The following is a 13061-nucleotide window of genomic DNA, read 5'->3' as shown; positions in this document are numbered from 1 at the left end:
GGTTGCGTAACCTTTCTATCTGAGATTTTAATGCTTGATCATAATGAGATTTGCATAATATAATATGCCATTTCGCAGACGCTTTTATCCAAAGCAACTTACAGTCATGCGTGCACACATTTTTGTGTATGGGTGGTCCCGGGGATCGAACCCACTACCTTGGCGTTACAAGCGCCGTGCTCTACCAGCTGAGCTACAGAGGACCACGGTTGATTATGATATCCAGAAGAAAACGCTGAGTAGTCTGCATATTATTTACTTGGAATTAATTGCATACAGATACAATTGGTCACACAGAATAGTGTTTTTTAAATGATTTAATTAGAGAACATTTTGCTGTGGAATGAAAAATTATAACAGAAAATGTCATTCTGGGTTTATGCCGGGATAGTCTCTGTGAAAATGTCTTCATTTATCTGACAGGTCTGGCTTGTATTTATTGCGGAATAATTTCCCCGTGGGTATTAACACCAGTGAAACGTGGCGAGGTCCTTGACTCGGCTAAATTAATTGAAGGGAGGAGCGGTTCCCTCGTTCTCTCAGCGTGACAGACGAGTGCAAAGTGCATCCGGCTGCTTCTCCTTCTTTCAGCATGAGCGCTCGAGACAGACAGGGTGGAGAGTGGATGATGGCCCGGGTATGAAATTGACTTGACATAATTTTTCTATGGGGACTGGCCATTCTCAACATGTTATATATGAGGAGTGACAATTTTTGTTTTACTAACTGTCGAAGGTTGCATTGTTTTTTCCGACTGTTTTGCTTCACTTGCAAAAGTTACAGTGAGGGAAAAAAGTATTTGATCCCCTGCTGATTGTGTACGTTTGCCCACTGAAAAAGACATGATCAGTCTATAATTTTAATGGTAGGTTTATTTGAACAGTGAGAGACAGAATAACAACAAAAAAATCCAGAAAAATTAATGTCAAAAATTTTATAAATTGATTTGCATTTTAATGAGGGAAATAAGTATTTGACCCCTCTTCAAAACATGACTTAGTACTTGGTGGCAAAACCCTTGTTGGCAATCACAGAGGTCAGACGTTTCTTGTAGTTGGCCACCAGGTTTGCACACATCTCAGGAGGGATTTTGTCCCACTCCCTCTTTGCAGATCTTCTCCAAGTCATTAAAGTTTTGAGGCTGACGTTTGGCAACTCGAACCTTCAGCTCCCTCCACAGATTTTCTATGGGATTAAGGTCTGGAGACTGGCTAGGCCACTCCAGGACCTTAATGTGCTTCTTCTTGAGCCACTCCTTTGTTGCCTTGGCCGTGTGCTTTGGGTCATTGTCATGCTGGAATACCCATCCACGACCCATTTTCAATGCCCTGGCTGAGGGAAGGAGGTTCTCACCCAAGATTTGACGGTACATGGCCCCGTCCATCGTCCCTTTGATGCGGTGAAGTTTTCCTGTCCCCTTAGCAGAAAAACACCCCCAAAGCATAATGTTTCCACCTCCATGTTTGATGATGGGGATGGTGTTCTTGGGGTCATAGGCAGCATTCCTCCTCCTCCAAACACGGCGAGTTGAGTTGATGGCAAAGAGCTCGATTTTGGTCTCATCTGACCACAACACTTTCACCCAGTTCTCCTCTGAATCATTCAGATGTTCATTGGCAAACTTCAGATGGCCCTGTATATGTGCTTTCTTGAGCAGGGGGATCTTGCGGGCGCTGCAGGATTTCAGTCCTTCACGGCGTAGTGTGTCACCAATTGTTTTCTTGGTGACTATGGTCCCAGCTGCCTTGAGATCATTGACAAGATCCTCCTGTGTAGTTCTGGGCTGATTCCTCACCGTTCTCATGATCATTGCAAGAGTGTGCTCCTAATCTCAGCTCAGTACCTGTATAAAAGACACCTGGGAGCCAGAAATCTTTCTGATTGAGAGGGGGTCAAATACTTATTTCCCTCATTAAAATGCAAATCAATTTATAACATTTATGACATGCGTTTTTCTATATTTTTTGTTGTTGTTATTCTGTCTCTCACTGTTCAAATAAACCTACCATTAAAATGATAGACTGATCATTTCTTTGTCAGTGGGCAAACGTACAAAATCAGCAGGGGATCAAATACTTGTTTCCCTCACTAGGTTGTGAATGATGGCAAATTTCTGACTGCTTTAAGTTTTAAAAAGCTACTGGAAGAAGGGGGAAATTCCACTGCTCCTTCACCCAAAGGCACAAAACGAGCTGACATGGGGCCAGAGATGGATGGTGATGAAAATACTATGTCTAGCTGTCAAACATTTTATAGGTTGTGATGTTGGTAAATTCCTGACTGCATTGAATCTTAAAAAGCTACAGTTATGGAAGAAGGGTCCAGGGCAAGGCTCCCTCACCCAAGACAAGCTGACAGGGGCCAAGGGAGGATGTTGATTAAAATACAAAATGGGAGATGAAAAGAGAGAGAGAATACATAATGTGATGCTGACAGCCACACACAATGCAACACTGATACAGGCGCCGTCAACAGTTGTGCCAAAGGGCCAAACAACCGAGAGAATGAGATTGCAGGAGTGTCGAGCTAAGCAAAACAGAACTGCCAGCCTGCACTTTTAAATGTAGAAAGAAAATCGGGATTTCTTGAGGATACCTCTCAGAAGAGCTGTATTCTGACCATTGACCACATTGACTTGGCCCTCAATTAAAGCTACATACATCAAACCCACTAGGAGAAGGAAGAAGAAAATGATATCTTTACTGTCCCTTTACTGTCTTCTAGACACAATACTGTTGTATAAAGTAGATACTTATACTATTAAATATTTCATTTACATCTACTACACATAGCGTGACAATACATTGCATAAAGTAAGGATTGTAAACAGACAAAAAAAGACCCCAAAAAGTGGTACACGTTCTTAACACAGCAAAGCAGCCGGTTTAAGGTTTAACAAAATCTTTTCAGCTCTGATGCACCTGAACAAAGCAGGCGGGCATAGGGCGGCTGTAGAAAACCCCTACATACCAAAGCCCCTGTTCTTTTACTTCAATGAATCAGTGCTTTCCTTCTTTCTTTCCTTTAAACACAGTTTTACTGTGAATCAAATTGCCTTCAGTTTGGTTTGGAAGACTGTTCCACTTCACTTGTCCCCTCAGCTTCTTCTTAGCTTAAAGTGGGATTTCTGAGATGGTAATATTGGGCATGTATGTTGTGTGTGTGTGTGTGTGTGTGTGTGTTTGTGTGTGTGTGTGTGTGTGTTGGTCCTCAGGGAAAAGGAATCCATGGACCATCCCTTCCTTTGTGACATCTGATGTCTGACTCTACACAGTCCAATGACGATTTAGTTGGGTTATTGATTCGTAAAATCCTGACTGTCGATCAATTGTATTGACGATTGATTTACAAATCTAATGGAGGATGATTTTCTTGTTGTGCAACACCTGAGACCTAATGGACTTGTCAATAGTTAATCTTGTCATTTTTTCTTCTTGGCTGAGATTCTATTAGTCCTAATCAGGAAAGAGAGATTGAGGAGTGGTTAATAAATCCATTGTCAGTTGTCAGTTTTGCTCCCTTGGCTGCATTTCTATTAGTCTCAATCTGGGATGTAAACAAATTACAAGGGGACAGATTGAGATTTAGGTTGAGGTGCATTCAATATCTCCATTGAGGTTCCTTTTAATTCCACTCAGGAAACGTCATAACTGATTACTGTGTTGATGTGGATCGTGTTCATTAGGGCATACATTTTAAAACATTTTGCAATGGAAAACAAACATGTGTGTTTCCTATTGGATAACTCCAGGGTCGTATTCATTAGGGCACACCATATCTAAGTATTTTGCCACAGAAAACAAAATAACATTTTCTCGTTAGACAAGTCTAAGCTGTCTGTCCATGTTTCAGTCTGTTTGGTGCCTAATAAACACAACCCTGATTTGATGTGTTGTGCTTTCGCTCTGTCTTTCAGTCCCAACAGAAGTCCACTTTAGTCATCCACATTTCCTTCTGCTTTCTTCCGTTGTGTGTCTAATGAACACAATCATGATGTGTGTTTCTCCCTGTCTTCCAGTCTCAGCAGAAGTGCATAGCCATCTTTGCTCTGCTGTGCTGCTTCACTGTGCTGGTGGCTCTCATCTTCTCCGCTGTAGACGTCTGGGGGGAGGACGAGGACGGAATCACAGAGGAGAACTGTAACAGACACTGTCGGTAAGAGGTACAGGAACTATAATCAAGGAACCCAGAACCAAATACTTGCACTAGCTAAATGAAAGTCATTACAGTGGACCAAAACAGTCTGCAGGGCTACCTATCCGTAACAAGTATAGCTACATGCCTACAACATTATCATCATTGACGGGAGTCAAACTCTTCATAGACATAGGCCATAGTTGTCTGCATCATGAATTTCAGAGCTCTGAAATTATGTATATGATGTTTATGATTAAAACTGTATGCTTTCTCATCAGCATTGTCCTTGTGGAGAACATTCCAGAGGACCTCCCCCTTTCCATAGATGGTACAACCCACGTGCCCCTCTCCACAGGCCTCAACAGCCTGTTGGACGAGGCCAAGCACTCAGTGGAGGTGGTATCTCCCGTCTGGAACCTCAACTCATGGGACCAGGAGACATGGCCCAACTCTGGCAAACAGGTATCATGTAACAAGAATACCACATCTACTTCTTCTTCTTCTTCTTCTTCTTCTTCTTCTTCTTCTTCTTCTTCATATATCGCAAACTATAAAACTATGAGACCATTCTATACTGTAAATGTTCTGGTTGGCAAAGTGCTATTCCATTAAATCAGCAGTGCGCCCAGCAGCAGAAATTGATACTAAACCACACAAAAACCTGTAACAGTCTTTGGATAAGGACATTCACAGAGCAAAGGGAACAATAACAGTCATACTGTACATATCACTTTATGTCTCAGGGCCAGCTTCTGTTCCAGAGACTGCTCAACCTCAAGACTCGTGAGGTTAAATTGAAGATTGCCAGCAGTCTCACATACTCTGCTGAATTGCAGAAACTAACAGAGCATGGTAAGTGACACTTCATTCATATCATTCCACATAATATACAAAAACAGCAATGTATTATTCATTGATCGCTGCACCCCATAGGCCATAGCAAACTGTTGGCCTATAGTACTGTGTGTGCCCAAGTATGCATACATATAGATGTAGGATCTTAATTGAATCACTCTTTTGTTGTTGAGAATTTTCCTGCACAGCAGGAAATGCAAACTTGTAGTGTCTTTGAGTTTTAAAAAGACTTTTAAAGTTAATAAATTCCACGAAAAATATATCAACACCTACAAAAATGTCCATTAATTATAATCCACATAGTAATTCACATTTCCTCTTGCTGCAGAATTATTTTACTGCTGTAGCAAACTGGCTAAAATTAAGATCCTACATCTGTAGGCTACAGTGTCTCATATGTATCTTAAGAAAGCAGATACAACACTTTATATAACATTTTGTCATACCCGTGGTATACTGTCTGATATACCACGGCTGTCAGCCAATCAGCATTCATGGCTCGATCCACCCAGTTTATAATGTCTGATATACCACAGCTGTCAGCCAATCAGCATTCAGGGCTCGAACACCCCAGTTTATAAAACACTTCATATAACATCCATCATAGTATGAGCTCCACTCTCACTCCTTGAACTTGAGTCCACAAGGTCAAACAACATGAATATGAAAATGGATCCGACTTAATGGGTTCCTTGTCAAATTGGGCTGCCTCCTGCCTCCAAGGCTGCCTGTACATCTGTCTGTGAGCTACAGGCCACATTGGCAAGCTTCCCTTTCTTCTCGAATTTGGCCCTGATTTAAGGGGCCAATAGAAACAGGGCTTTAGTATCCTAAATGCTTGTCTTGAGATTGTGCCCGTCAGCAAGGCAGTTTACTTCTCCCTCCTAAACTGCTCCTGGGGTTCTGCACTGCAGCCAACCCTGTGCTTCCAATCCCATGGAGTTGAGCTGATGAAATACCCATTTCCATTCTCTTCAAGAAAATAGACAATAAAGTATTCTTCTTCCATGACTTCGTTTTCCCCCTGCAGGTGCCGAGGTTCGCTTTGTGAATATGTCAGCTCTGACCAGAGGCGGACTGCACTCCAATTTCTGGGTTGTTGATAGGAAGCATGTGTTCATTGGCAGTGCCAGCATGGACTGGAGATCACTGTCCAAGGTACCAGTTCTAGACCAGGGTTTCCCAAACTCGGTCCTGGGGCCCCCCCTGGGTGCATGTTTTGGTTTTTGCCCTAGCACTACACAGCTAATTAAAATAACGAACTACTCATCCTTTGATTATTTGAATCAGCTGTGTAATGCTAGGGCAAATACCAAAACGTGCACCCAGGGAGAGCCCCAGGACCGAGTTTGGGAAACCCTGATCTAGTCCATTAGTGATTAGAGAAGTGGTTACCTGGCACTTTTCATGCCCTAATGCCAGCTGGTGTTAGAACTCCCATTGAGTGTAATTAACATATTGGCCAATTAGGAGTCAACACACACACACAACGACACACACAAACACACACACACAGTGAAATCTACACACTCTAGCAGAAATGTCAGCAGACAGCATAAATGTCTCAAGGCACTGCACATGCAATAATGAGCTGTCAGCAGTCTTTGTCAGCTGAAACAAACAGGTACAGTGCCTTCGGAAAGTATTCAGACCCCTTGACTTTTTCCACATTTTTTTACGTTACAGCCTTATTCTAAAATGGATTAAAATAAAAATACAAACTCAGCAATCTACACACAAAACCCCATAATGACAAAGCAATTTTTTTTTGCAAATGTATACAAATTTATAAACAGAAATACCTAAGTATTCAGACCCTTTGCTATGAGACTCGAAATTGAGCTCAGGTGCATCCTGTTTCCATTGACCATCCCTGAGATGTTTCTACAACTTGATTGGAGTCCACCTGTGGTAAATTCAATTGATTGGACATGATTTGGAAAGGCAAACACCTGTCTATATAAGGTCCCACAGTTGACAGTGCATGTCAGAGCAAAAACCAAGCCCTGAGGTCGAAGGAATTGTCCGTAGAGCTCCGAGACAGGATTGTGTTGAGGCACAGATCTGGGGAAGGGTACCAAAAAATGTCTGCAGCATTGAAGGTCCTCCATCATTCTTAAATAGAAGAAGTTTGGAACCATCAAGGCTGTTCCTAGAGCTGGCCACCCAGCCAAACTGAGCAATCGGGGGAGAAGGGCCTTGATCAGGGAAGTGACTCTGACACCCGATGGTCACTCTGACAGAGCTCTAGAGTTTCTCTGTGGAGATGGGAGAAACTTCCTGAAGGATAATCATCTCTGCAGCACTCCATCAACCAAGCCTTTATGGTAGAGTGGCCAGACGGAAGCCACTCCTCAGTAAAAGGCACATGAAAGCCCGCTTGGAGTTTGCCTAAAGACTCTCAGACCATGAGAAACAAGATTCTCTGGTCTGATGAAACCAAGATTGAACTCTTTGGCCTGAATGCCAAGCATCACGTCTGGAGGAAACCTGGCACCATCCCTACGGTGAAGCATGGTGGTGGCAGCATCATGCTGTGGGGATGTTTTTCAGCGGCAGGGACTGGGAGACTAGTCAGGATCGAGGCAAAGGTGAACGGAGCAAAGTACAGAGAGATCCTTGATGAAAACCTGCTCCAGAGCACTCAGGACCTCAGACTGGGGCGAAGGTTTACCTTCCAACAGGACAACGACCCTAAGTACAAACGCAAGACAACGCAGGAGTGGCTTCGGGACAGGTCTCTGAATATCCTTGAGTGGCCCAGCCAGAGCCCGGACTTGAACCTGATCGAACATCTCTGGAGAGACCTGAAAATAGCTGTGCAGCAACGCTCCCCATCCAACCTGACAGAGCTTGAGAGGATCTGCAGAGAAGAATGGGAGAAACACCCCAAATACAGGTGTGCCAAGCTTGTAGCATCATACCCAAGAAGACTTGATGCTGTAATCGCTGCCAAAGGTGCTTCAACAAAGGACTGAGTAAAGGGTATTTTATTTCTAAAAAACTATTTTTGCTTTGTGATTATGGGGTAATGTGTGTACATTGATGGGGGGGGGGACAATTTAATAAATGTTTGAATAAGGCTGTAACGTAAGAAAATGTGGAAAAAGTCAAGGGGTCTGAATACTTTCCGAAGGCCACAGACACAATATACTGACACAACCAATATTTTCATCAGAAAAGTATACACTTACAGTATATGGCATTCAACTAGCCTGTTTGAGGAGTTTCTCTCTCTCTCTACCACTGTCCAGTCAATACTCTCATTCTCTCTTTTCTAACCAGCCAGTTAACTGCATTGCCTCCTCCTCTCCCTCCCTCTCTTCCCTCCATCTCTCCACAGAGGAAGGAGTTAGGAGTGATGGTTTATAACTGCAGCTGTCTGGCTATAGACCTCCATAGGGTATTTTCCTTCTACTGGCAACTCCAGTACAGAGACTACATCCCCTCTATCTGGTCCAAGAGAGTCACAGCCCTCTACGGCAAGGACAGCCCCGTAACACTGTACCTCAATGATACAGAGGTTACCGCTTATGTGTCGGTGAGAATTCGTTATTATGTATTATGTATTACATACAGTAGATCAGTGGAGGCTGGTGGAGGGAGGAATCAGAGGACCATTTCTTCCATCCCAGGCATTACAATGAGCCTGTCTTCCGATGTATAGTGACACCAGCCAACACTGGTCTACAAACCATAACATTTTCATGCCATAATGCTATTGTATTTGTGGTTAGGTTTATGCAGAAGTACATGGAGGGTCTATTGGAGATTTGTAGCTTCTACACTCCTGTTGAAATGAAGTAGAATAACCCTAACTAACCCTAACCCTAACCCTAACTAACCCTAAACCTAACCCTAACTAAGCCTAACCCTAACCCTAACTAACCCAAACCCAAACCCTAACTAAACCTAACCCTAACTAACCCTAACCCTAACTAACCCTAACCCTAACCCTAACCCTAACTAACCCTAACCCTAACTAACCCTAACTAACCCTAACCCTAACTAACCCTAACCCTAACTAACCCTAACTAACCCTAACTAACCCTAACCCTAACTAACCCTAACCCTAACTAACCCTAACCCTAACTAACCCTAACCCTAACTAATCCTAACTAACCCTAACTAACCCTAACCCTAACTAACCCTAACCCTAACTAACCCTAACCCTAACTAACCCTAACTAACCCTAACCCTAACTAACCCTAACCTTAACTAACCCTAACCCTAACTAACCCTAATTAACCCTAACCCTAACCCTAACTAACCCTAAGCAGTTTTACTAGACATCTTATTACTTTACCATCGAGCTGATATTTACAAAATGTTCTTGTACCCTAGAATGTTCTGAACTAGATGGACAAAAGCCTTACAAAACATTATGACACCCATAACAGATTGCTTTATCAATTAATACGTTGACACCCATCCGGGGTGATTAATGTAAATGTAAATGTTACGCTGAGAAACGAATGAAACGTCTCCGGTCGACTCGTCAGCGTCTAATTTGACAGTAATTAATCTCTCCATCCCCCTAGGGATGAGATGTTGATCAGCTACAGAGAACACATTCATCATCGTAACAGGAAGTTATGATGGTATGGCGTCCTACTGTGATGCTGCTGTTGGCAAAACCTTGCCCTCCTCCTCTGCCTCCGCTCCCCTCAGCTCACTTCTGACAATGACACATGTTGAGGTTATGTACGTCATTGTTTTGCCCACTATTTCCTCCCCCCAACGTCTCAGACTTTATTCAATATTTTGACTGCTTCAAATTTAGGAAATGGGAAATTAGAAAATAACCTTTGTTTTGAAAGTGTAAAATATAGGCTATAATAAAGGCAGTAATAAAGGCAGTAATAAAGTGAAGCTATGAAACGCTGAAGCTCTACTTATTGAAATAGCTGACAGTCTTTAATATATCCTGCAATCAAAACAAGTCAAATTGAATGATTTTAATGTGTGTTCTCATCTTAATCATGATTCCTTCCTTCCTTCCTTCCTTCCTTCCTTCCTTCCTTCCTTCCTTCCTTCCTTCCTTCCTTCCTTCCTTCCTTCCTTCCTTCCTTCCTTCCTTCCTTCCCTCCCTCCTTCCTCAGACCTCTCCTGAGCTCTTCTGTCCTAAGAATCGGGCCAAGGACATAGATGTCATACAGCATGTGATGCAGGACGCCAAGTTGTTCATCTACATCTCTGTCACAGACTACCTTCCCCTACTGATCAGAAGCTCTCGAGGGTCTTTAGTTTCAAGGTGATGCTTCCCAATATCTGATAATAAGCCTATTCACCTTTTCACAATGTGTTCATTAGAGTAGAACCAATGACATAATAAATGACAAACAAGCTATAGCTATACAATCTGCAATCTGAGTGCAACCATAGTCTGCTTGTGCAGCCATGACTTGATTTATGAATTTGAGAGCCCAAACCCTCAGCTTCTTAGCAAACCAAGTGGCAGGAGTGCCATTGGCTGAAACACAAATGAAGGATTGTGGTTAAAGGTGTTAGCTGACAGTGTAGCTAAAATTGTTCTTATAAAATGTCCTTGTGGTACTCTGCTGTGCATCTAATTTCCTGTAACTTTGTGACCCTTCCATCAACATAGATACTGGTCTCCTATCGATGAGATGATACGTGAGGCTGTGGTCCTGAGAGGGGTCAAAGTTCGTATGCTCATTAGTTTCTGGAAGCAGACCCACCCGCTCACCTTTAACTTCATTATGTCCCTCAAGTCACTGTGCATGGAGCTGGCCAACTGCTCCCTAGAGGTGGTGAGTAAATGGAAAGAAAAACTATGAAATGCCTATTAAAGAGATATACTGTATTACACTCCAAAATACCATGTACTGTAGCTGAATTTACACAATCTATGGTGTGGGTGGATTCATCTTGACATTAGACTACTTCTGAGGTCTAAAAACATTGATCTTGGACTGTAATATTCCTTTAAGAAATAAAGTGGCTCAGCAATTCAGGTTTATGATTTCTCATTGAGTTTTAAAGCAACTTGAAGCTATACATTGCACTAGCATTGCTTCTATTGCGGTGGTTATCAATTTGGTTTTCTGACTTTAATCTTCTATTCCTGCAGAAGTTTTTTAGCAGGAGGGAGCAGATGGCTAATAGTAAACCAGGAATCAACCACAATAAGTACATGGTGACCGACAGTGCTGTGTACATAGGTCAGTGATCCAGATGTCACTGGGCATCTACTGTATCATTGATTTACTAGGCAATTATACAATTATCTATACAGAGAAGACAGAACGTGTATTATCCTTTACTGTTAACCCCTCACCACACACACACACGCACACACACGCACACACACTCAAACACACGCACACACACAAACACACACACACATGCACACACACACACACATTTTTGAGAGGAGCAAAGAGTCAGCCACAATGCAGCTCTCCCTGAGCTAGTTTGGAACTCAGTACCTTGCACAGGGCACAATGGTATGATCTCTGTCTGATGTGTGTAGCCTCTATTTCCTCAGGTAATCACGACTGGGTGGGGAGTGAGTTTGCCTATAACGCAGGGACCGGGCTCGTCATCAAACCAACACAAACTCTCAAGGAGAGGGGCACCACAATCCTAGAGCAGGTGAAGGCTGTGTTCGAGAGGGACTGGCATTCGCGCTACGCTAAAAACCTACAGGCCAGTAATAGGACTCCAGAGGGTAGCAAATACAGGAACCTCCAACAACCAGAGGTCAAGGGTCTGCTGGATAACAAGGAGGGCAAAGAGAGCTGGGATGAGTCTAACAACCCCTAATAATAAACTATAAGCACAGAAGAACCAACTTTCCCTTTAACTTGTCATGAAACAAGGGTGTATTCACTAGGAACTAAACAGACACAAACAGGCCGAAAACGGGGAGGGACCGAGTTGAAATTGTCCAACATGAAACTCTCGTTTTCGTTGCAAAAACGTTTTCTGTTGCAAAACGTTTTTCTGCGGTTTGCTACAGTGTGTACTAATGAATAAACCCCATGTTTGATGACGGCCAAATATGGATTATCCTGAAGATGCACAAATCTGGTTATGTGGACCATTATATGCATTATTATAAGCATGAGCGGCATGGAGGTTGAACATAAAATATTATTCTAATGGTGTCATTTTTGCAGGACCTCTACATTTACACAGACTGAATTATATATGCATTTTGTATTGTTTGATTATGCATTCAGTTTGACAAGAATTCCGCAGTATTTGGTTAACGTATTATAATAATCGATATAACCACAAGAAAATCATAATAAACATTAAATTCTATGCCTTAATAATATTTCACATGCTTACATAGAGACGACCTCTTTTTGTAGACTTATTGTCATGTAAACAAATGACAATATTACTGGTAGGATGTTACCTGTATGCAATTGCATGGCATGCCTTTTGGGGGAACTGCCAAAATGCCACATCCCCCCCCCCACCCCTCTTTCAACACCCCCTCAGTACACACACACACACACACTCAAGGTCAAGAGGATAATTTTACCTAAAACAGAAGAATATCATTGTACAAAAGCCAGTAGCCCTATGTAAGTAGGAATGATTAATTAAAATGCAAGGAATGTACACTATATTTATGATATATTTATGATACAGTTTCGCCTTGTTGATCCATAATATGATGTGAACTTATTTTATACTTGACTGTAATAAAAAAAAGAAACGATACCTTGCACATTTTGAGACTCATCCTTATTTCCACTGTTTTGAAACAATTCCAACAGGAAGTAGCAGAAAAACTAAGGGGATGATGGCCACCACTTCGGCCTAGTAAAGAGGAAAAGTGTAGGAAAATTAATCATGGGGCTTACTTTTCCCATCAAGGCTGTTATAGAACGGAGGGAGGATATTATTACTTTTGCATTTTGATATAAATATTAGAAAAAAGCAGGACAAACAAACACCAACACGTTTCGGCTTGGTAGGCCTTTATTAGAGTTGAACAGGAAGTTTCATTAAATACCTTTTCTGAATTATAAAAGTTCCCTACCTGGGCCAGACAGGGCCAGACTACCGCTTTTGGGGCCCCGGGGCAC

General features: G+C 42.3%; 1 protein-coding gene across 3 annotated transcripts in view; it reads left to right on the top strand.

Moving 5' to 3' along the window:
* The window catches only part of pld5 (phospholipase D family, member 5), a 20461-nt gene extending 7763 nt beyond the window's left edge, over window positions 1-12698 (top strand). For 2 of the 3 annotated variants that reach the window (XM_041838898.2, XM_041838899.2), the window contains exons 2-10: window positions 4019-4155; window positions 4416-4599; window positions 4881-4989; window positions 6023-6150; window positions 8336-8533; window positions 10095-10246; window positions 10601-10766; window positions 11087-11177; window positions 11504-12698. In XM_041838898.2, coding sequence (XP_041694832.2) covers window positions 4019-4155; window positions 4416-4599; window positions 4881-4989; window positions 6023-6150; window positions 8336-8533; window positions 10095-10246; window positions 10601-10766; window positions 11087-11177; window positions 11504-11781 — 1443 coding nt within the window. In that variant the 3' untranslated portion in view covers window positions 11782-12698. The remainder of the gene's footprint in view (window positions 1-4018; window positions 4156-4415; window positions 4600-4880; window positions 4990-6022; window positions 6151-8335; window positions 8534-10094; window positions 10247-10600; window positions 10767-11086; window positions 11178-11503) is intronic. The other variant, XM_041838900.2, reaches the window with a different exon arrangement.
* Window positions 12699-13061: the final 363 nt, after the last annotated feature.

Source organism: Coregonus clupeaformis, chromosome 20 (genome assembly GCF_020615455.1).
Source record: "Coregonus clupeaformis isolate EN_2021a chromosome 20, ASM2061545v1, whole genome shotgun sequence".
NCBI classification, from domain to species: Eukaryota; Metazoa; Chordata; class Actinopteri; order Salmoniformes; family Salmonidae; genus Coregonus; species Coregonus clupeaformis.
Note: the sequence above shows the minus strand (reverse complement) of the source record. Positions and strands in the feature narration are given on the sequence as shown.